General features: G+C 34.2%; 2 protein-coding genes across 2 annotated transcripts; both read right to left on the bottom strand.

Moving 5' to 3' along the window:
• Positions 1-288: 288 nt before the first annotated feature.
• LOC105671872 (uncharacterized) lies at positions 289-14,499 on the bottom strand. Its single transcript, XM_012366383.2, has 13 exons — positions 14,389-14,499; positions 13,374-14,089; positions 12,358-13,203; positions 11,218-12,199; positions 9,547-11,151; positions 8,965-9,377; positions 8,297-8,888; positions 5,575-6,290; positions 4,492-5,400; positions 3,327-4,335; positions 1,643-3,253; positions 1,092-1,507; positions 289-1,022 (listed from the first exon to the last, which is right to left on the bottom strand). The coding sequence occupies exons 1-13, from the start codon at positions 14,417-14,419 to the stop codon at positions 438-440; spliced, it is 10,431 nt and encodes a 3,476-aa protein (XP_012221806.2). The 5' UTR covers positions 14,420-14,499; the 3' UTR covers positions 289-437.
• Positions 14,500-15,874: 1,375 nt separating this feature from the next.
• On the bottom strand, positions 15,875-21,268 carry LOC105671956 (alanine--glyoxylate aminotransferase 2-like). Its single transcript, XM_012366539.2, has 9 exons — positions 21,111-21,268; positions 19,727-19,829; positions 19,420-19,538; positions 19,062-19,296; positions 17,791-17,884; positions 17,216-17,424; positions 16,874-17,099; positions 16,396-16,794; positions 15,875-16,217 (listed from the first exon to the last, which is right to left on the bottom strand). The coding sequence occupies exons 1-9, from the start codon at positions 21,199-21,201 to the stop codon at positions 16,110-16,112; spliced, it is 1,584 nt and encodes a 527-aa protein (XP_012221962.1). The 5' UTR covers positions 21,202-21,268; the 3' UTR covers positions 15,875-16,109.
• Between the last annotated feature and the right edge of the window lie 1,385 nt (positions 21,269-22,653).

The raw sequence follows: 22,653 nt of genomic DNA, 5'->3' as shown, positions 1-22,653 counted from the left end.
GTTTCACGTATCGTGACGTTGATATTAATAAATGGAGCAAATTTGGCAAGCATATGATACTTCCAATTTTTATTGACTTTTATTCGCATAATTTATTTGCTTAACGCAATTCTTATTAATTTTTATTACAATCTTGAGACGAACTTTAAAGATAGATGCATTTACTCATCAATAAAGTTTATTTTATTTCTCACTAATTCATATGGATATATAAATATATTCTATTTATTATAACGCGTGTTCTTTTTCTTCTCTTTCTTTATTTGACTATATACTAAATACAAATAATTGTTTTTATAATGCTTAATTCTTTATTCTCCTTTTCGACCTTTTACAATTATAAAAACATATTTGCAGCTTGTTTTAAAAAATGAATTACAGAATTATTAATTAATTATGCATATTCTATATATTTTTGTATTAGTCGATAGTTTGCCTTAGTTAGTAGCTTTACAAACAGTAGGAACTTGGCGGATTTGCTTCATGGAGAGAGATTTGTGGGACATATTTGGATTAGCTCCTTGCTGGATTCGGCGCTTTAATTCATGAGCAGCCTCGATTTTAGGCATGCAGTGGAAGCCAATCTCTTTCAACTTTGTTTTCATAGGCTCGCTATTCTCAGGGCATGCTGGCACAGGCTCGAGAGAGAAACAGATCTGTTGATCATCTTCCTCGACTTTCGTGCGCTTGATAATCTCTTGCAAGTTTTCTTGAGCATTTCTGTTATTTAGATTTTCAGCTTGATTTTTGTTAAGATGATGGCCCCACGTTCCCATCGTTAATCTTTCCGCTTTTTTGTTGTTGATAACGTCAGTCTGTTGATGGGTTAACTTAATGCAATTCGAGCGATTGACTTTTTCTCTATTCTGTACAGATTGATCGTTGTCAGTTAAAGAATATGTGGCGATAAATTCGTCTGATTTCTGCATCATGCAATTGGAGGGAGTTATAAAATCGTTATTGGCTTGTCTATCGTAGTTGCCGCAAAGACCGCTTATCGCAGTACGATACTTTGAAGATGCCTGAAAACAAATATGCTTTTTTAATGTTAATGCAGCTAAATGTTTATCATTAATTATTGATTTACTCACCGATATTGAAATCGTTTTTCCATTATATAGAGCACTGATTTCAAGTATATCCGACAACATCATTATATAGTCGTTTATGTGCTGCAATGTTGCAAGAGTTGTTTCCGATTCCACAAGCTTATAATTTGTACCTGGTGGGAACGAGATTATTTTACCATCATCGTCTGTCAATAATAAGTCACCATTTTGTTTTTTCAGTATAACTCCTTGTCTTCTTAATAATATGCGAAACTCAATGTTGTCATTCTGTTTTCGAGCCAAGAATCCGACTTGTATTTCTTTCCAAATTTTAGACTTTGAAAGATTAGTTCCCCGGAACTTCGGAGCCACCAAAACGATCCAAGACTTTGACAAATTTATGGAATAATAGTGACCATCAAAAGTGTAAACACCATTTTCACTGACTGAACAGGAATCTGCAGAAAAATTTAACAATATTATATTATGAAACTTTTACAAATAATTTATGTATATTTTATAATACACGTTACTATTATCATATTAGGATTTTCTGAATATCATTATTTAAAGATAATGTCGAATATCCATACCTATACTTAAACTTTGTAATTTTTGCGGTCCGGAATTTGCCATGTCATCAATTTCATTCAGTCGTGCTGATGACGATTGTGCTTCGGAAGAATCGGGCAGAGATAAAGCAAGATCCATTTTCGAAGATTTCACCAAAACCTTTGCCTTTCGATAATTGGGTGATATTTTCATTTCCAAATCAACGGTCTTCTTTCCAGCATTTTGTGGGTTTACTAAATTCATGTTTGCACTGAGCATATTCTTGCTGATATAATTGAGAGCCGTATTAGCAAGCATATTGTAATGTTCAGAATCCATATTCATCGATATTTTTAAATGATCCTTTATTTGAGCGATCTGGCGAATGGCTTCTTGACACTGCGGCAACCAGCCTTGTTTATTGCCTTGCTTCATCTCTTGCTGACATTGTCGAGTTGTTCTCAAATTCATTATTAATTCCTTCATAGCGTTGCTTTGCATAAAGTTCCCTTTAATTTGTATTTTTTCTCCTTTTCTGTAATTATCTCCAATTAACGTATCAAGCATAAATTCATCTTTTGGCGTATTTTGCATTGCTTCATCGAAGCTTAGATACATTTTTTGCGTAGATTGCATTTTTCCAGTGCTCAATGCTTCCGACTTGATTTTTCCATCTTTCAATGATTGGAGATTCCAATAGACGAGAACTCGAGATTTCAGATCCATGTTGCTCTTTCCTACGCCAATAGTCAAAATTTGACGGTCTTGCGGCAGCAATGATGGAATTTCGAAATTTATGTCATACACACGGGCCTTAACAGACTTCATATCCTTGCTAATCTCCTGCAAGATCTGTTTTCTTCTTGCCTGGCTGTTGGGGTTTCCATCAACTATCTCGATTTTGTCTATTTCCGACTCTGATTGTCGACCAACCTGATCGTCGTTCATTTCCTGTTGTTCGTAACGAACATTTAAATTTATTTCATTATTTAGTTCCATGTCATTATTCATGTATACGTCAAATCTATTATATTGCAAAGCAGGTTCATTAAACATTTTTTTTAATTGATCTGCTAGATTCATCGCTTGCCATTCGTTCGGTTCGGCAGTGATTTCTCCAGTAACATGAATCGTGCCTATTTGATATGATAATTTGCGCTCTTTCTTCGAATTATGTACATGCGTGTTTTTGGAGACTGAAGATTCAAAATCGTAATTATTATGACGTGTGCTGAAAGGAACGGTGCTCAAATGTGCCATTTTGATCGGTGAACCTTCTTGCGATTGGATCGGGCGCAGTTTTAGCTCATAATTCTGCGAGTTCTGTCCGGTTTCTGTTATTCTTTGCTCATATGCTAACGGTAGATACATTTGTAGATTGGTATCAACGCCAGCTAGATATTGCTGACGCTCAAAAGGTACTTGAAAACCAAATTTCCGCTGCATTTTATTGGCCATGACCATGTTGATCTCGCCGCTCATTTTTGTGGATTTCTCGACGACTTCATTATTTTTTGTGGCGTGAACTCTTATCAATACTGGCATCTCTTCGGTATAAGAGAACGGCAGGCCGTTTTCGGTCGGAAAGCTTAGTGTCTCGTCATAGCTGTACATATGTTTAAAATTCACGCGATGGTTTTTCTCGTTCAGCACTGCAAAACAATAACAATATTAATTTTATATTTGTGAGAGCAATACATTTTGTAAACAATTCGGGATACTTACATTTTGCAAATTCCTCAACATCTTGATTATCGAAGGGATATAATATTTTTCCATATATGGTACTAAGTAAAATATTTCCTTCTAGTTTCTCAAGTTCTTTGTCCTGGATGTTAAGCCTTTCTACAAGCTTTTCAACTTGCGATTGCATTTGATTTTTTTCTCGTTCTTTAAAGATCTCGTAAAGCTGTTTCATGCTGGAAACTGCGTATTCAGCTGTTAGGATGGATTGACTTAAACGACTGTGAGATCTGTCTTTGTTAAAAAATACATATTTCGGTATATTGCTGTCGTCGCTACCGATAGTTTTCATAATAATTTTATGCTTTAAGTAACCATGAGAGAATGTGTAATCGTAGTTAGATGACAATAATTGCCTGGCGATACGCGCTTTGCTAGCTATACGTTTGAATTTCAAACCCTTTAAATTAGCGAGACTTTCGATGCTGCTTCTGACAGCAGAGTTTACTTCATGGCTTTTGTCAGAATTAGTGTATTTTGCCATACGCAGCAGTGTAACTGTAGATGGATTGCTTAACATGTATAGATAGACCGCCGCGCAACGCACCTCATAAGCCTCCTGTTCGTTCAAATAAATCTTGTAGAGAACGTTTTTAATTAATCTCTCATTAGTTAGGCGTAATCTGTACAACGTCATAACCATCAGCATACGCTGATACGTCGACACTGGCTTCTGGCCTTCCAAGTATGGTTCAAAGACCGACAAAATTCTCGGATGGCCGAGATTACCCAAAGCTACAATGTATGTTTGTGTTAGCGGACCATTGCCGTCCTTGATAGCTTGTTTTAATTGCATTTCCATATAGGGAATATAAATGTCGAGCAGATCGTTATCATTTTGAGGCGCCATTTTGCCGAAACTATATATTGAATATACGTGTTCAGAGTTCTTCTTGTTAACTTGAGCGTTAAAGACTAAATCGGAAAATGCCATGGGTGCTATTCTGTTTAAATGTTCTTGTTGCGTCACTTTCGGGTCGGAAATCAAATCCTTTACACAAAACAAATCAGATAAACGTTAAAATAAAATATACGTTTTACATACAAAAATACAATTTATAATTATTAATATCAAGCGTTTGAATAAAATACAAAAATAGACATTGCTTTCCACTTTTGTTTATATTGTACGTGAATAAATACTTACGAAAAATGCTTTGACGTATTCTGGCGTAGGTGTACGAGCAGCGATAGGTATTTGTAAAATTGCTTGAATCATTTGTGCGGTGTTAAGATTCTCATTCTTCAGCCAGTTTGCGATGGTGAGGAGAGCGGGTCCAGTTCCGGCTTGCGCAACAGCGTCATAATAGACATTCCAAAGATCGTTTTGCTTACTATTCATATGACGGTTGTTTAAAGGAGAATTTTCCGATAATTGCATTCGATTCAAGCGTTCTTCGAGTTCGGCATACTGCTGGATGTTGAAAGCGCGTAACAGATTTACAAGAATCATGTATTTATCCAGCGTCTCGTAGTACGGCTGATTATTCGGTTCCTGAAGATCATCGGTTATTTGTGCGATTTTGACGTTTGCTATTTTAACCGGATTGAGCTCGTCGGACATCTGCATATTTCGATTTCCATAGCCCATGAAAGAGGGCATCATTGGATTTTGTAGAGCTATGTCTAATCTTGATTGTAAACGCTTCAATTTTTCGTTGCTAGAATTAGCAGTGCTGCTGCTGCCGCTGTTAGTTTGAGATCGATTTTCCTCGCTTGAACTTTGAGAGCGATCGTCCCCAGTCAATTGAGTATGCTCAGAATTTCGAATGAAGCTCGAACGATGTGGCTTAATTAACATACTTTGCTCAATGTCAGAAATTGAGCTGTGATATGTGTACATTAAACTTCCGGTTGATTTGAGTTTGCTGAGATTTATAGAAATTTCGTCAAAATCTCTATCTACATCCGTTAAACTTAGGAGAGTTTGGCTGTGAACAGTACCGAGGTCGTTGTTCTGACTTAATTTAACGTGTATGTTATTCTGCATCACGGACGAATAGATAGTGAAATGCTTCAAATTGCCGAAGATGAGAATATTGCTAGTAGATAATTTCTACAATAATCACACAATTATAATCTTATTAATTTTTTATTATTATTATTTGTATTAATTGCATAAAAATGTAGCAAAATTTTTAGTAAAACAATTACAAATCTTTGTTTAAATATCATGTAATCACGCAACACATTATCAAAATATAGCTCAATTAATAAAATTTTAACTTACCATTACAAATTTGTTGTTGTCGTCGTGTGTTGGCTTTAAACTCGCTTTACCACTAAAACCATGGTGATAACCCCTTTGCTGCTCACATTTGTTGTAATTTTTTATTTTCTCGATTGCAATTAATTGATCTTCATTGTTGGAATCCAACATGGGTGGCCTTTCCAGTGTATTTTTTTCGAGTAACTTGATATCGTAGAGAACCTCGCACCTGCCACCAACGGAATCTTCAATGACCTTATGTGTGATGGAAGGTTCCTCTTTGCTAAGTATTTCAGTTTTCCTGTCCATTTTTGCATTTTTATCCCGTATATCAATCTGCAGCTGAGTCACGATACTCTTCAGCAAATTCACTTCCCAAGTAGGCACATCATGTTCGACCAATAATTCTCGAATTACTCCGCGCTTGAGCTTTATCTGGAAGGGCTTTCCGGATAGAGGAAGATTATGATATTGCAGTAAATCGTTGGGAATATTGGTATCCCAGCCTAATTCTGATAATTCTGTATTCACGTGTGCATACTGAGGTTTGATTAGCATTGCTTGTAACGTATCTGGAGAGCTCGGTTGAACAATAAAGGCACTTTTCAACTGTATTCCCGAAACATTTTTATTATTATTCAAGTTTACTAAAGTCCGACTCTGTATTAAATATCGATATTGAGTCCCCGTTTGCCAAGCATGTCTGAGATCAGTTTGGTCGGCGATGACCGCTCCAACTGTCGAAAAATAAAATTGTTATATTACGCAACTAAGGTTGACATATCTATTTGGTTATTAAATTATGCCAAAAATATTTTACGTCGTCTTAAAAGAATTTATTTTATATTTTATAGAAATATATTTTAATATGTGTGTATACAAATCACGAATAAGAGCAATAATACGTTTATGCTAATTACATAAAATTGTTTAGTCTTAATTGAAAAAAGAGTAACGTTGTTTGAAATTTTTGTGAAATATATTATTATTTGTAAAGTCACTTACGGAGCAGGAGTAAGCCGAGTTGAAACCGCATAGTAGTATGTGACCGACACCAAATGCAAAATGGTAGTTAGATTTCGCTGGTTAAATTTATATCCAATAATGTAGCATCTCAAGATGACCCGTCAAGATGTTTGTATGAACTTGAAACTATGTTGTATTTATAAATGCGCATTAAACTTTTTCAATTGATAGGTCACGCGATAGATAAGTTCTGACATTTATTAAAAATTGAAAATAAATGCAAGATTATGATCGGATTTCCGGAGAAAATTTTTATATCCATATTAATTAATAAAAGTTATTATGTCAAAATAAATCAAACTGCATCCGGCATTAGGAATTAATTGAGAAATACTTGTGAGTGATATAAAATTTTAGAATTTATATAAAATATAATTAATGTTATTTTTAAACTTTTTTATTTCTTATTTTTACATTCTTAGTTGAATAACTTATTATTATTTCTATTTATATAGCTCATAATTGTGTTTTAGAAACTAAAAAGTAATTGCTATTACAAATTATATATGTATAATGTATTATATATAATTTTTAATTTAAATTTTCTTACGTTCCGTCAAAATTTTGTATAACTTTTATTTCAATGTTTAGTAGAAACGGCATCTTTTCATATTTATTTTAATATATTGTTTGATATTTAGACAGAAATGTTGTGCATGCATTCTAAAACTTCTCGGATCAAATGCATCGCGTTCACAAATTTATGCATAATAATTGTTAGTAAATTATTTTAAACTACTATTTTGCTTATTAAGTTTCTTATTACATAGTTTGTTGTTAACATTTTAATTTTACATTCAATCATTCACGCATATCAAATGCTTAGAAATGTTAAACTGTCAAACAGTCTTGAATTATGATCTTCAAATGTAGATGCAAACGACCTGAAAAGTCCAAAATTAAAAGTATAAGACACACAAACACATTATTGGTGCCTAGTGTAACTAAATGCTTATATTTGAGGACATAACTCGCTTACGTCTAATGAAAAACAAAAGTTAAAAACAGTAACAAAATAATCTGTTAATTCACTCGCTCTTGCAATGTAGTTGGATAAATAGATGTAACTTGTTATATAAGATATTATCTTATTTCTTTAATTTTTATTGCAATCTTTAAAAGAACTTTAAGCGCAAGTATGCATTTACTCATCAATAAAATTCACTCTTATTTTTCACTAATTCTTATTTTTCACTAATTCATATGGATATACATATACAATGTGTCCCATGGAAAGTTACTGAAATCAATAAGCTGTCATTTTTAAACACATATAGGGAGCAAGAAAAACAATGTACCTTCTAACAGAGGACATTTTGCAGTTTTATTTAATAATCTAAGGACGATTAGAAATATTTTTATCAAAATACCAAATTTCGCTAATTTTAATGATATATATTTTAAGTGCGCATCAAAATTATAATTAAAATTAAGTCTTTTTGGAAACTATAAAAATCTTCATGGAACAAAAGTTACAGTTACAATTTCTGAAAGTTACAGTTACAATTTCTCCCTCTAGTTTATTTGACTGTATGCTGTCTGTATAAGGAAAGAAAGACACAAATAATCATATTTTTATAATGCTCAATTCTTTATTCTTGTTTTCGATTTTTTGTAATTATTACAAATACATATTTGCAGTTTGCTTTAAGAAAATAAATTTGTAAAACTATCGATTAACCATGTGCATTCCATATATCCGCAACGAGTTTGCCTTAGTTAGTAGCTCTACAAACAGTAGGAACTTGACGGTTTTGCTTCATGGAGAGAGATCTGTGGGACATATTAGGATTAGCTCCTTGCTGGATTCGGCGCTTTAATTCAAGAGCAGCCTCGAGTTTAGGCATGCAGTGGAAGCCAATCTCTTTCAACTCTGTTTTCACAGGCTCGCTATTCTCGGGGCATGCTGGCACAGGCTCGAGAGAGAAACAGATCTGTTGATCATCTTCCTCGATTTTCGTGCGGTTGACAACCTTTTGCAAGTTTTTTTGAGCATTTTTATCATTTAGATTTTCAGCTAGATTTTGATGGTAACCCCACATTGGTTTACTGGTCAATCTTCCCGCTTCTCTGTCGCTAATAACGTCAGTCAAAATATAATGCTCCTTCGAGCAGTTAGAATTTTTGGTTGTCCATTTCTTGTGTAAAATATCTTCAACAGAATCCATATTGTTAGTTAAAGTGTACGCGGCGACGAATTTTCTTGCATCTTCCGCGATACAGTTGTCAGGAGTGAGGAAATCGTTCTTGAGTTCTCTATCGTAGTTGCCACAAAGGCCGCGTACCTTATTGCGATATTTATTAGATAGCTGAAAACAAATTTGAGTCATGCTTTTTTAATGTTACTGTAATTAGATGTTTACCATTAATTGTCGATTCACTTACCTCAATATCAACATAATATTCACTAAATGACAAAAAGAGTCCATATGTAGGCGCGTTCACCCATATTATATTTTGTGATGTATCCACTATTTCGGCGATGAGTTCGGACTCTTCGGACTGAAGCATGTACGTGGTATGTGGCGGGAACATGATTTCTTGCCTTTCTACAATAGACACTGCGAAGGTACCATTTAATTTTTGCAATGTAATTTCGTGATTGCCCAATATCAGGAACATCTTAATTTTCTCGTCCTTCGTTCTTTTCACCGCTGCAGCCAGTTTCATCTTTTCCGGAAGTTCAGTTTCCGATACAGGGAGCACCATAACTTTCCAGTTTGTTTTTTCCAAATTCATGTCATAATACTTCCCGTCAAAAGTGGAAGCTCGGCTTCTTTCGATTATGCAGTGCAGAGCTGCGGCATAGAAAAATTCAATAATGTTACATTATAAAACGTTTGCAGATAACTTATGTATATTTAATAATACAAGTATATTATCATTATATGAACGTGTTTTTTAAATATTAATATTTAAAAGTAATTTCTCCATTATGCCTACTTTTTACAAAATTTTGTAACTTACGCGATTTTCCTGCATTACTTTCACTCCTTTTTTGCAGAGAGAATTGTCCTCCGGAAGAAGCGGATGTACCGAAAACGACATTTCTTTTCGGAGTGTTTATTAAGATCTTTGCTTCTCTGTAATCGGGTGAAATTTTCATTTCTAAATCGACGTTGCTTTCAATATTTTTTGGGTTTGATAATTTCACATTTTTTCTGGGCATAATGTCACTGAGATACTCGAGAGCTATATCAGTATACATCTTGTAACGTTCAGAATTCGTATTCATCGATAATTTCAAGTTATCTTTCATCTGAGCGTTCTGAATGGCTTGCCGGCATTGCAATAATTTGTTGTTGCCTTGCTTCATCTGTTGCTGACATAGCCGAGTTATTTTCGAATTCATTATCATTTCCCTCAGAGAGTTACTTTGCGTAAAGTTTCCTTCAATTTGGATTTTATCTGTTACTTTGTTTCTATCTCCAATTAACATGTCGATCATAAATTCATTTATTGGCGTTTGCTCCATTGCTTCATTGAAGTTTCGATAAACTCTTAGGTCTGACGAGGAATGTAACTCTGCAGTGACCAATGCTTCCGATTGAATCTCTTCATCCTTCTGCGATTGATGATTCCAATAGAAAAGAACTCGAGACTTCGAGTCTACATTGCTTTTTCCTAGGCCAATAGTTAAAACTTGACGATCTCGTGGCAGTAATGATGGAATTTCGAGACTTACGTCATACACATGGGCGTTAGCAGATTTGATATCTTTGCTGACTTCCTGCAAGATTTGATTTTGTCTTTCCCAGCTGTGAGGCTTTTTATCTGTTATATCCTCTAGTGATATTTTCGATTTTAAATGCGAAATTAAAGGCAATTGACTTTTATCGACATGATGACCAATGAGCATGTTCTGTCCTTTGTAATCGACTTTTAAAGATAACTCATTTTTTGTCTCTTTCTTATTATCTATATATACGTCGAACTGGCTGTAAGGCAACAAATCGGGCTTATCAAACATGGTTTTAATTAGACTTGCTAGATTCAATTTTTCCAACGTTTCTTTGGCATTTGTTTCTGCAGTGACGTAGATCGTGCCTACTCGATATGACAGACTGCCTTGAGTCGGCGAATTAATTATATTCGTGACGTTAATGGAAGAAACAGGTTGAAAATCAAAATCGGCGCGTCGTGTGTTGAAAGAAACGGTGCTGTAATGCAAAAGTCTGATCTGTGCATTCTGCGACTGTGAAACCGGTCGCAATTTCAGCTCATAACTATATACGTTCTCTTCGGTTAGCTTTCCTTTATTCTCGTATTCTACTGGTAAATGCACCTGCCATTTGGTATCAACACCAGTTTGATATTGCTGACGCCCGAAGGCTAGTAAGAAACCAAGTCTATGCTGTATCTTGCCGCTCACCACCGCATTGAGCTTGCCGTATACTTTTACGCCTATGTTTTCAGCTTCTATGTCAGTGTTTTTCGTGACATGCATTTTGGCCAGTGTCGGTAGCTCTTCAGTGTAAGTGAGCTGCAGGCCGCTTTCAGTTACGGAGCTTGTTATCCTGTCACGGATATACAGCTGATGAAAATTCACATTTGGATTTCCCGAAATTAACCCTGTAAAAAAAATATTAATTTTATATCTGTGAAAACAATGCATCTCGTAAAATTTAAGATACTTACACTGTAGGAGAGTCATGACATCTTGCTTATCGAAGGGATAAAATACCTTTCCATATAAGGCAGAAAAAAAAACGTTTCCTTTCAACTTCTTCGATTCTTCGAGTTTGATGTTAAACATTTCTACGAGCTTTTCAACTGGCGAATTTTTGCGTTCTTGGCGTTCTTGTTTTTGGAAAAGGTTCATAAGGTTGTCGACATTCGAAAGTGCGTATTCCGCTAACATGACAGGTTGTTGGGGATCATAAAAGTTGTTTGCATCAAAGATTGCCATTTGAGGCATATCGCTGTCCTTGCTACCGATAGTTGCTACAATAGATTTCTCTGTAAAGTGGATTTGAGAGTACGTAAGATCGTAGTTTTTAGGCGTCAGTAATTTCCTGGCGATTCGCGCATTTTCGATTAGTAGATGCAAATCTGGTCGATTCACTTTAGATAAACTTATGATGCCGCTCTTGACGGCAGAGTTTACTTGTTCACTCTTGTCGTAATTGGTGAATTTTGCCATACGTGTCAGTGCAGTCAGAGATGGGTTGCTTAAAAAGTATAGATAGACCGCCATGGAACGCACCTCGTAAGCCTCCTTCTCGTTCAGATAAATCTTGTAAAGAACGTTTTTCAGTTCTTCTGGATTTATTACGACTAATTTGTACAACCATCTGACCATCAGCAAACGTTCATACCTTGTCACTGGTTTTCGGCCTTCCAAATATGGCTCAAAGACCGACAAGATCTTTGGATGACCGATACAACCCAAAGCTGTAATGTACGTTTGTACTAGCGGACTATTATCAGTCTTGACAGCTCGATCTAATTCTTGTTCCATATAAGGAATATAAATTTCAGTTGTATCTTGTCCCAAATTCTTTATTTTGCTGGATTTTGAGAGATAAAGTTGGCCGTTAAAGATTAATTCGCCAAATGCCACAGGTGCGACTCGGTCTACATAATTTCCATTTTTTATTGTCGGATGGATAATTAAGTCCTGTACACAAAACAAATCAGACAAACGTTAAGATAAAATTCACATCTTACATACAAAAACACAATTCATAATTGCTGATATAAAGCGTTTGAAGAAAATTCAATAAATTGAAGATTATTTTCCACTTTTATTTATGTTGCACGTGAACGAATACTTACGAAATATGTTTTGACGTATTCTGGTGTAGGTGCGCGAGCAGCGTTGGGTATTTGTGTAAGTACTTGAATCATTTGTGGGATATTAAGATCATTCTCATTCTTCAGCCAGTTTGCGATGGCGAGGAGAGCGGGTCCAGTTCCACTTTGCGCAACGGCGTCATAAAGGATATCCCAAACAATGCTCTGCCTATCGCTTAATGGATGTTTGTCTAAATCAGGATTGTTTAACCGCTGAAATTGTGAGCCTATGTCCAAGCGTTGTTTTAGTTCGTCGTATTGACCGACGTTTAAAATTCGTAGCAGGTTTACAAGAATTGTGTACTTCTCCAGCGTCTCCTCGAACAGTAGATTATCAGTTTGCTCCATTTCGTCGACTATTTCTAAGATCTTCTGACGGGCTGCTTCTACCGGATTTAACTGATCGGATAAATTAATGTTTTGATTTTTGTAATTGTTGAAAAAGGGCATCACTAAACTGTCTGGAACTTCATTTAATTTTGGGAGAGATTGCTCGATTCTTTGGTTCCTATTGTCGGCGCTATTTTGGTCGTTATTGTTTTGAGATTGATTTTCTTCGCTTGAACTTTGAGAGTCATGGTTTTGGGACAAAAATGGACCGCCGTCCGTGTACACTAAATTTCCGGCTGATCTGAGTTTGTTGGGATTAATATGAATGGTGTTATGGTGTTCATCTAGTTCGATTAAAGTTAGGATCACTTGGCTGTGGATGGTGCCGATATTTTCATTCTTAGTCGATTTAATGTATATGTTATTTCTCATCACCGAGGAATAGATAGTGAAGCGCTTCAAATTACCGTAAAGAACGATGCGACTGGCGGATAATTTCTGAAAAAAACATATAATTGCAATTTTAGTTTCTCTTGTTATTGCTTGAATTAAGAAATGTTGCAGTATTTAAAGTAAGACGACCACCAAGCTTTGTTTAAATATTCTTCCATTAAACAACGCATTATTAAATAAAATTACAACAGCTTATTAATTAAATTTTAACTTACCGTAGTAACTTTATTGTTGTCTTCATCCTTTAGCTTCAACTTTATTTTATTGTCGAAACCATAAGAATAATCTTTTTGTTGCTTACAATTGTTGTAATTTTTTAGTTTTTTTACTTCAATAAATTGTCGCGTATCGTCGGAATTTAACATGGGATCAAGTTCCATCGCAGTCTGTTGATTTTCAGCTAACTTAACATCGTAGAGAACCTCGCACTTGCCACCGACCGAGGCTTCCATGACTCTATATGTACCGAGGGACAGCTCGTCGTTGGGCAACAGAGTTTCTCTATCCATTAACACATTTTTTTTCTGCAAGTTAACCTGCAGTTGACTGACGACACTCTTTAGGAAATTCACTTCCCAAGTAGGCACGTTTTGTGCAAACAACAATTCCTGGATCACTCCCTCGTCGAGCTTTATTTGAAAGGGCAATCCGCTTAGAGGCAACTCACGATATTGCAGCATCTCATCAGGGATTATGGTTTCCCAGCCTTCTGATAATTCTGTATTCACGTGTGCATACTGCGGTTTGGTTATCAATGCTGTTAGAGTATCTGGAGAACTCGTTTGAACAGTTAAGACACCTTTGAACTGTATTCCCGTAACATTTTTGTTGTCCAAGCTTATTAAAGTGCGACTCTGTACGAGATATTGATATTGATTCCTCGTATTCCAAGCCTGTCTATGGTCACGCTGATCAGCGAGAACCGCTCCAACTGTCGAAGAGCAAAATCGTCATACACAGCCAATGTTAGCATTTTGTTATTTTCTTATTAAATTATTTTAGTTTCTATACTTTGTCTTTAAAAATTTTATTTAATGTTTTATATTAATACATTATTTTAGTACGTATATGTAGGCTACGAGTAAGTACAATAATAAGCCTATAGGAATTTATGCGTTTAATTATTGGAAATTTTAATAAAATTATTAGACATCTTAATGAAAATATAAAGATTAATATTTTGTGAATTTTACATGTAACTCATTATTTGTAAAGTTAATTTCTACTTACAAAGCAGGAGTAAGCTAAGTTGGAACCACATCGTGTTATGTGGCTAATATCAAATGCAGAGGAGAAACTCACTCAATTTTATTTATTAGGTTTATATACATTCAACATGTCATCTTAACTTGACCCACGGATGGTCTGCGGTAAATTTGTACAAACGCTCTTACACGAGCACGTATTAAATTTTTCTTAATAGATAAACTGCGCAATAGGTTATATTTCGTAGCATAAGAAAGTAAAGAATTTAAAAAGATTGTGGCCTGATTTCCGGAGAGAACTTTGATATATTCAAAATAGATATGCTTTATTTTGTTAGTCGATCACACATATTTATGTATATTAATATATATATATATATATATATATATATTATACATATATATGTATAAATCTCTTTCAGTTTTTATATTGAGATTTATCAAAACATTTATCGGACGTTAAAAGTTAATTGAGAAATATTATTGTTATTGAAATAATTTGTTAAATTGTATATAAGGTATAAATTTTTTAAATATTTTCTAAAAGCTAAAAAAGTAAATAATATTGCAAATTATATTTAGTACAAAAATTTTATAAAAACTCTATTTGTTTTTTCGGTATGTTGTATGATTTTAATTTTTATAATTCTTTGATTTTTCGTAGTTGTCTTACATTTAGTAGAATACAACTGAGAAATTCCTATCTGTAATTATTGTATAGTCGAGTAGATAGAAATACAGATGCGCGGTAGATCATTGATAATTTTCTGCAAATGTTTCATGTATGCATTTAGAGACAGAGTTCGTAGATGATAATATGTTATTAACTTGTATTTTATCAGTAAAGAGAAATGTTTTATAAAAAGCAAGCAGCAGGAGATATTTACGGATGCAAACTCATTAACTTCCTTCAGCGGAAAAGTTAAAAATATCAATTTTATTTAATTATGAGATATCAGTCAGCTACTAAAAATATTTTCTAGCGATGACTACGTCATCAAAAAATTCACAAGTCAATAAGATTGCTGTTAAAGTATTTTTGTAATTATTTTATCTTTCTTAGATTGTGATATTTATTATTTACAAGATGACATGTTCAAACCTTTCTTTTCGAAAAACCTTTCTTTTAAAAAATGATAAACATATACGTTTCATATTATTTCGTATAGATCAAATAATATAATTTAATTATTTGTGTGTACAGTAATTTAGTATAAATATTTTAATTTACGTATTTTCCCTATTTTCTTTATATGAAATGACTTCTAGTTGTTGATTCTGAGATACTCGTACACAATTTCTAAATATTATCGATAATTAATTTACTAATCTAATTTTGAGATTAGAATTTTTCAGAGCTTTGTTTTCAAATATTTTGAAAAACTTATATTTCAAGACGTTGTCTTTTACAACTATATTTTGTCAAAATATTGCTTTATTTTTCAATTTATATGTGCACATTAATTCAACTAAATTTTACTGTATCGGGAAAGGATAATATTAATAAACAATTTTGTTTACGTAAAAATGTATATTGATTTAAATATATTTTATATAATATCTTAATAATAATATCATCTTATCTTCTTAAACTAATCCTAAATTTTTATGTACACTTATTTTCAATGAGGCTGCACAAGAATATGTCGTAATATGTATAGCAATATGCATAACATGTATCTTAAAAATAATAATACTTTTAATATAAAATTGCTGCATTTTCTTAGATATTTTCGAAATAGATTATTAATTAGCGCGAACGAGTAGTGAATTTCCACCGTTTACCGCGGTACTTCTATCGACTTCTATAGACGAGATCGTTGCCTTGATGATAGTTGTGGTGGTTTCCGGTTCCTGAAACAATGATTAAATAATTATAAATAAATTGTCTTTAATTTGCATGTTTAACACAGATCTTCCAAAATTAATTTTTTTCTATAAAATCTTTTATAACAAGAATTATTATTTTATTCATAATATTATTTTAATAAACATAACAATAATTAACATGCTTAATTAAATATAAAATTACCTTATCGAAATCAATGTCAACTTCCTCGAGAACTTCATCGAGAACAGATACAAAATGATTGACATTCTCGATGTTGAAAACCATCGGCGGCTTCAATTTCAGCACGTTGTTATCAGGTCCGTCGCTACTGATAAGAATCTTTTTCTCCTTCATCCTGGACACAATATGCTTTGCTTCCGCCGTCGCTGGTATCCTCTTGATTCTGTCGCGTACTAATTCGATGCCCACAAATAGTCCAGCACCGCGCACGTCACCGATGATCCTCCGTCGTTTCGCCAGTTTCTCCAATTCCGCGATCAGATGATTGCCGACTTTTAGGGCGTTTTCCTGCAGGTTTTCACGTTCTATCACCTTCATCACCGCGTTTGCCACTGCACAGGACACGGGGTTGCCTCCATACTACATTAATAAAATATTGTTTGTTGTTTGAGAACATTTTTTAACAGGTTTCGACACTAACGATTTCTTATAAACTAACCGTGTTGAAATATTCGATTCCAGTGTCGCAGAAACTGCGTGCGATTTCCGGCGTTGTAACGACCGCAGCAACGGGATGTCCGTTGCCCATGGGCTTGCCCATGGTGACTATGTCTGGAATAACGTCCTCACCGTACAATTGGAACGCCCACATGTGAGTGCCGACTCTTCCGAAACCGACCTGAACCTCATCCGCAATGCAGACTCCTCCGGCTTCACGTACATATCTGTAAGTAATTTATTTTATATTTTTTTATTGGCACATATAATGAAATAATGTATAATTTAATTTAATAATTTAAGTTTAAAAACTGTGTGTGTGTGTATGAAAATAATCGCTTACTTATATGCATTGCGGAAATAATTTTGTGGCGGCAGAATCTGTCCGCCGACCGACACGAGACTTTCCGCAATGTAGGCGCAAACCCCTTGTCCTTTGGACTTGATGTCCTTGCAAATTTGTTTCACATCCTCAGCATATTTGGCACCGAGATCCTCGTCGGCGTAATCGGTGGCACGATATTTTCCGCGATACACATCTGGGCAAGGAGCCTAAAACAGTAATATATAAAATATATATATAAAATATATCGTAATTTTTTTTTGTTCGAAATTTAATATAAACAATGTAGATATCAAATATTATTTTTTAGTTCAGATTTCAAGACATTAAATAGTTCGAATTTTTCGAGAAAATATGATTCATTGTTTTCAAACCATTAAAAGTTTTTTTAAAACTGTTAAAAAGTTTCAATATACAATATATTTGAATTTTTTATCAGAGTCATAATTTAAATAAAAATTTCTTTAGAAAGAGAAGAACAAACAAATTTTATATAATAAACTCAACTGTTACGCAATAATAATTTACAAAATTTTGCAACAATAATTTACAAGATTGTTTTTGGGATACTTTACCACGTGCACCCAATCCTTTTTGCCGGTGCCGTTAGGTTTGTTGAACTTGTACGGCGAGATATCGATTATCGTTGTCAAATGCCCGTGATAAGCGCTAAAAGCAAAAAAACAAAGGTGGACAAGGATTTCTTTTTCAGCCGTTGCTTTCGTTGAAAGCTTCTTCGAAGTCCTCCAAGACTACAACGTAGCTCTCTAAGAATTATTGGCTATCATCTTTCAATAAGTATTATTTCATTTTAATATCTACAAGTAGTTCCTGAAAGTGCAATCTTTTTTTTTTTCTCTTGTCCCCGTTGTTGCCGAAGTTGGTCACGATATTCGCACGTCTCCGAAGTTGCCGGAAGCTATTCATCCGTGAGCTCGAAAAGCGTGATTATTAATTCGTGCGGATACCCCAAATCATTGATGTCGATAAAAAGACAAAGCGCAACGTTCGCGGCACAGCTATTGATAATAGAAAGACAATGCGCCGCATTCTTATCATTATCAATTTCTTCGTCCCATATAATTCGTAAGAAGCGATGAGTATGTGCCATCACTTTGATAATGACAATCTCAATAGCTCAAATAATTTTGCATATTTATGGAACTAACACGCGCGTGTGTTTGATAGAAACGCGCTGTGCGCTATTCGACTGACAATTTCGCTTTGTCTAGTTTACGACATTGTCGTTGCTTGGCATTTATCACTCTGTTTCGCTCTCGCTCTGTTTCTCTTGGATAAGCCCGGTCCAATATTTCGGCGACATCATCCTCTCGCCGATATAGCAAGGGGGAAAAATAAATATATATTATGTATTGTACGTGGCACGCACGTCGTCGTGAGACTTACACCACCTAAAACAGCGACAAGATCTTTATGGCGACGAATTCTATTTTTCTCCGCCGTGATGAAAAGAATGTTGGGTGTCCACATTGCGTTCTGTCGACGCGCTCGATATCGTTGATGCATGTACGCCGCTCGCGTTCCCATCGATTTAGCGTAGAAAGACGCTGCAAACAAGCAAAGGCAAATCGATTCCATTAGTACAGCGATCTATTTTCTCGTTTGTTCGCAGCCTGAAATAATCAACATATTCGAGTTACAGTGCAGAGCTGCTTGCGCCAAGAGGAAGGAAGTCCGATCCGAATAGAAACGAAAGTTTTCTTTTCTTAATCATCTCGGAATTTATTTATTTATTTATTATGTTACGTAGCGCATGAAACTCGTTGCAGAAAAATTTTGCAGAAAAAAGTTGCATGCAAGGGACAATCTAGACGGAGGAACTTACTGATCCAACGTAATAACATCCTTATTCCTCGTGTGCGTCTGAGCAAGACGAAGAGCAAGATCGTTAGCTTCGCTCCCGGAGTTCACCAGGAAGCAAACGGACAGCGGTTCAGGTAGAAGCGACGCCAGTCGGCTCGCACATATCACCAAATTATCGTGGAGGAAGCGATTGTTCGTGGACAATAAAGCCATCTGTTCCTGTCCGGCTCGAACGACGTCCGGATGGCAGTGACCGACTGCAAACGAGTTTAATTCGTGTCGATTAAAGATTACATTGCATCGTACATTGAAGTTCCATGCGATTATTGTCGCAAAACTAGTTAAGATTAATGAGACATAAAGATTTGGAGAATACATACCATGCGCAACATTATTAATGCAGTCCAAGTATCGGTTGTCCTTTTCATCGTACATGTACTGTCCCTGGGCCCTCACAATTTTTAATGGATTTGACTTGTAGAATAGCTTACATGATTGCCTAAAAGTAAAAAATATTGTTGTAATTATTTATTCATTTTTTATCGTTTTATCAACAATATTTCAATTGTTTCAAAACAATTTGTCAAGAAAAATGTCTTCATAAAATTAAAAAATATATATATATTCATAGAATTTTGACAAAAAATTGGTAAGCGTATTCGCGCTTTTGATTTAAATATCACTCACCCGATATGACGATCGCGAAGCCTTATAGTATCGGATTTTGACATCTGTTCCAAAGATTCTGCCATAGTAACGCGTTTGCTTGAAACGTTCACACTGTCAGTATCTGCAAAACGTAATAAGTGCAAAATTTAAATATTCAACTTATCATATCAAGTTGGCCGCAATATTCCTACGCGCTCTGTCACTTGTGACTTTTTCAAGTCAATTGTATCTTTATCAAAATAAATAGATTAAAAATCAATTCACATATCGTCAAGTTTTTTTGTAATTAAACATAGTCCAGTGATAAGCACGTAATAAGAACCCTTATCACAATCAGCTTATGTTATTTTTCGGCTTTCTTGATATGCTGAGATTATTTTCATGCATAGTGTCTTATCAAGAATTTACCGATAAACTTCTGAAACTTAAATTTTAAGATTCCCTTTGTCTTAATTTTTAAATTTACATCAATTTTGTTAAATTATTATTATATTTATAAATATATCTTTTTATTAAATTTAAATTTATATTAATTAGAATTTTTTATATATGTGTATTTATATTTAAATAACTTTTTTAATTGCATATAATTTCTCGATATTTCGATAATTAAAAAATCCAAAATTGACCAAAAGAATTTTATTGTAAAAAAATTATACAATAATTAAAGTGGAGTGTTAACTTATACGCCTTTGCATCTAAATGATAGGCATACAAAGAGTTATTTTCCGGTGACTGATAAGTACACGTGATTACTACATGCAAATAGTTTCCGTTCGCGCCTTCGCGCGTGACTTTGAGTCTCGCATTGCAGAATTAGCTTTGAGCAGAAGACTTTATTATATAGTAACAACAGTTTATTTTTAACAATACCGTTTGAGATTGGTAGTTTGAAATTTTAGAGGGAGGATAAATGAGTATATGTCGGAATCTTTCTATAAGGAAATAGATAATGAATTCAATATTCTTATATACATATTTCGTATCACAACAGGAAATACCTAATTAATTTAATTAAAATATCTTGCACAAATTAATTATAAATTTCTTCAACAATATCATTCAGTAAGAATCGATTGAACTAACTAAAGAATCTATTACCTAAAAAATTTTTTAATTTAAAAATTTTCTAATTCTATTTAAAAATAAAAAGAAATAAACAAGAAAATGGAATATACATGTATATTTTTGTTTCTTTAAAAATAATAAATTAATAAAAATAAAAAAAAGTGATTTTGTCGTTTTGACAATGTTAAAAACATATATAATTTAAATATCTGCATCGACACACACAAAATAAAGGATGCCGTATACATTAAATGCTTTTTTATTCTAATTGCAATTTTATATTAATGCAGAGAGAAATAAATAATAATTAAAAAGAGCTTGAAGCTATACTCACTATTGTATCTGAACTTGTGGTTTTGTGTCACAGTTCTTGCGATCACTGCAACCGAAAGTGGAGTGTTGCGACCTGTGCTTAGTGACGTCATATATAGAGAGAGTAAGTCGGCGGGGGTAAAAAAAATACGAGGATGCGCAAGCGTGTCGGACCAGCGGCTCTCCCTCCATAATCGACACCCCGCTTATCCTACATTTTTGTGCGTCATTTCGTCGCCGATTGTTCATATCGTAACAGATTTTATTACCATGATTATACAATGATTCGATTGCCGGCGTCAATTTGGAATATATATTTTATATCTTTCAAAATTGACCCAGAGAGAGAATTAAAATTTGGAAAATTTTTTGTTATCTTTCTTAAATTTACATTATACTCTACGTCATAAAAATATCACACGACGAACAAGTGTAAAATAAAAGCTATATAAATGTCAGCAATATGCGTCGCTATTTTTAGTCTCATAAATAGAAGAGCGACCTTGCGACCAACTGACACGCTAAGAACAGGGTTTGGCAAAATAAATTATTGACATATTTTCATTTCACTAGTTGTCCACGATTCGGATAAGATGTTACAAAAATGATTAAATACATAACATTGCTAATAAAAGGATAATCAACGTGAGATACATTAAAATTTATGTGAGTCACTTGTTAGCTACTTCAGTGTTTAGAAAATTACATTAAAAAACTCTTCAAATTTTGAAAAAGCAATTTCTCTGATTTTCACAAAACTTCAAAAAGGTTTGAAAAATGACTTTTTCGATTTTTACAAAACGTAAAAGAAAACCGTGGTACTTAGAAGGTAATTTTGCTTCATTCACTTTCATAAAGCTTGCGCGGGACACACATAGATCATTGTGTAAATAGAAATTAACTAATACTATCAAAGCTATTGACAAATATCATGATTGAGACGAAATTGACCACGTGCGACACACACGTTTTTACGACGATAGCGAAACGCGACACGTGATACGCGCACTATCGGACACAGTTTAAATCGCAACAGTGATCTCGTGATACGCGGCCGCGATATCGCTCATGGCAAACATAACTCACGTTCACGCAATTATAAATCTTCCACTTTCCTTTGTGAGAACTCAAAATCAACAATCGTCAATTTTAAAAGATATATACTTGCAGAATCTACCGAAGTTTGCATTGTGTTATCACGCTGATAGCGCACGGATGATTTTCCTCTAATATTTTACAAAGACTTGAATCACGTCAATTAACGAATCTTATCGTAGAAAGCGCACAATCAGGCATTTGTGTGAAGTATGTGGCCATAATTTTAGTGATTAAATGTAACTCTTAACACATCACCTGATATGATTTTTTACGCAGTAAATTTTATAACATTATGCTTTTTTTTTAATTTTTGTGAAAATTATTTATCCAATATTGTTATCCAGTCTGGATAACATTATTGCACAATCTTACTTCATTGATTATTCTTATGCGTAAGGCTACTCATTCATTATCTCTCGGTAAAAATAAGTTTAATCACGCAAGACGGCGATGACATTTTGAGAAAA

Source organism: Linepithema humile, chromosome 4 (assembly GCF_040581485.1).
Source record: "Linepithema humile isolate Giens D197 chromosome 4, Lhum_UNIL_v1.0, whole genome shotgun sequence".
In the NCBI taxonomy this organism is placed as follows: Eukaryota; Metazoa; Arthropoda; class Insecta; order Hymenoptera; family Formicidae; genus Linepithema; species Linepithema humile.
The sequence above is the reverse complement of the archived record's forward strand: the minus strand, read 5'-3'. Positions and strand labels throughout refer to the sequence as shown.

Coding starts and splice junctions, on each gene's coding strand:
- LOC105671956 (XM_012366539.2), bottom strand. CDS start 21,201: ATGACGTCACTAAGCACAGGTCGCAACACTCCACTTTCGGTTGCAGTG. Junction 19,830..21,110: donor CCACAAGTTCAGATACAATA/GTGAGTATAGCT, acceptor TACGTTTTGCAG/ATACTGACAGTGTGAACGTT. Junction 19,539..19,726: donor CTTCGCGATCGTCATATCGG/GTGAGTGATATT, acceptor TTTTACTTTTAG/GCAATCATGTAAGCTATTCT.
- LOC105671872 (XM_012366383.2), bottom strand. CDS start 14,419: ATGTGGTTCCAACTTAGCTTACTCCTGCTTT. Junction 8,889..8,964: donor AATATTATGTTGATATTGAG/GTAAGTGAATCG, acceptor ATTTGTTTTCAG/CTATCTAATAAATATCGCAA. Junction 6,291..8,296: donor TGTTTGTAGAGCTACTAACT/AAGGCAAACTCG, acceptor ATTTTTCGACAG/TTGGAGCGGTCATCGCCGAC.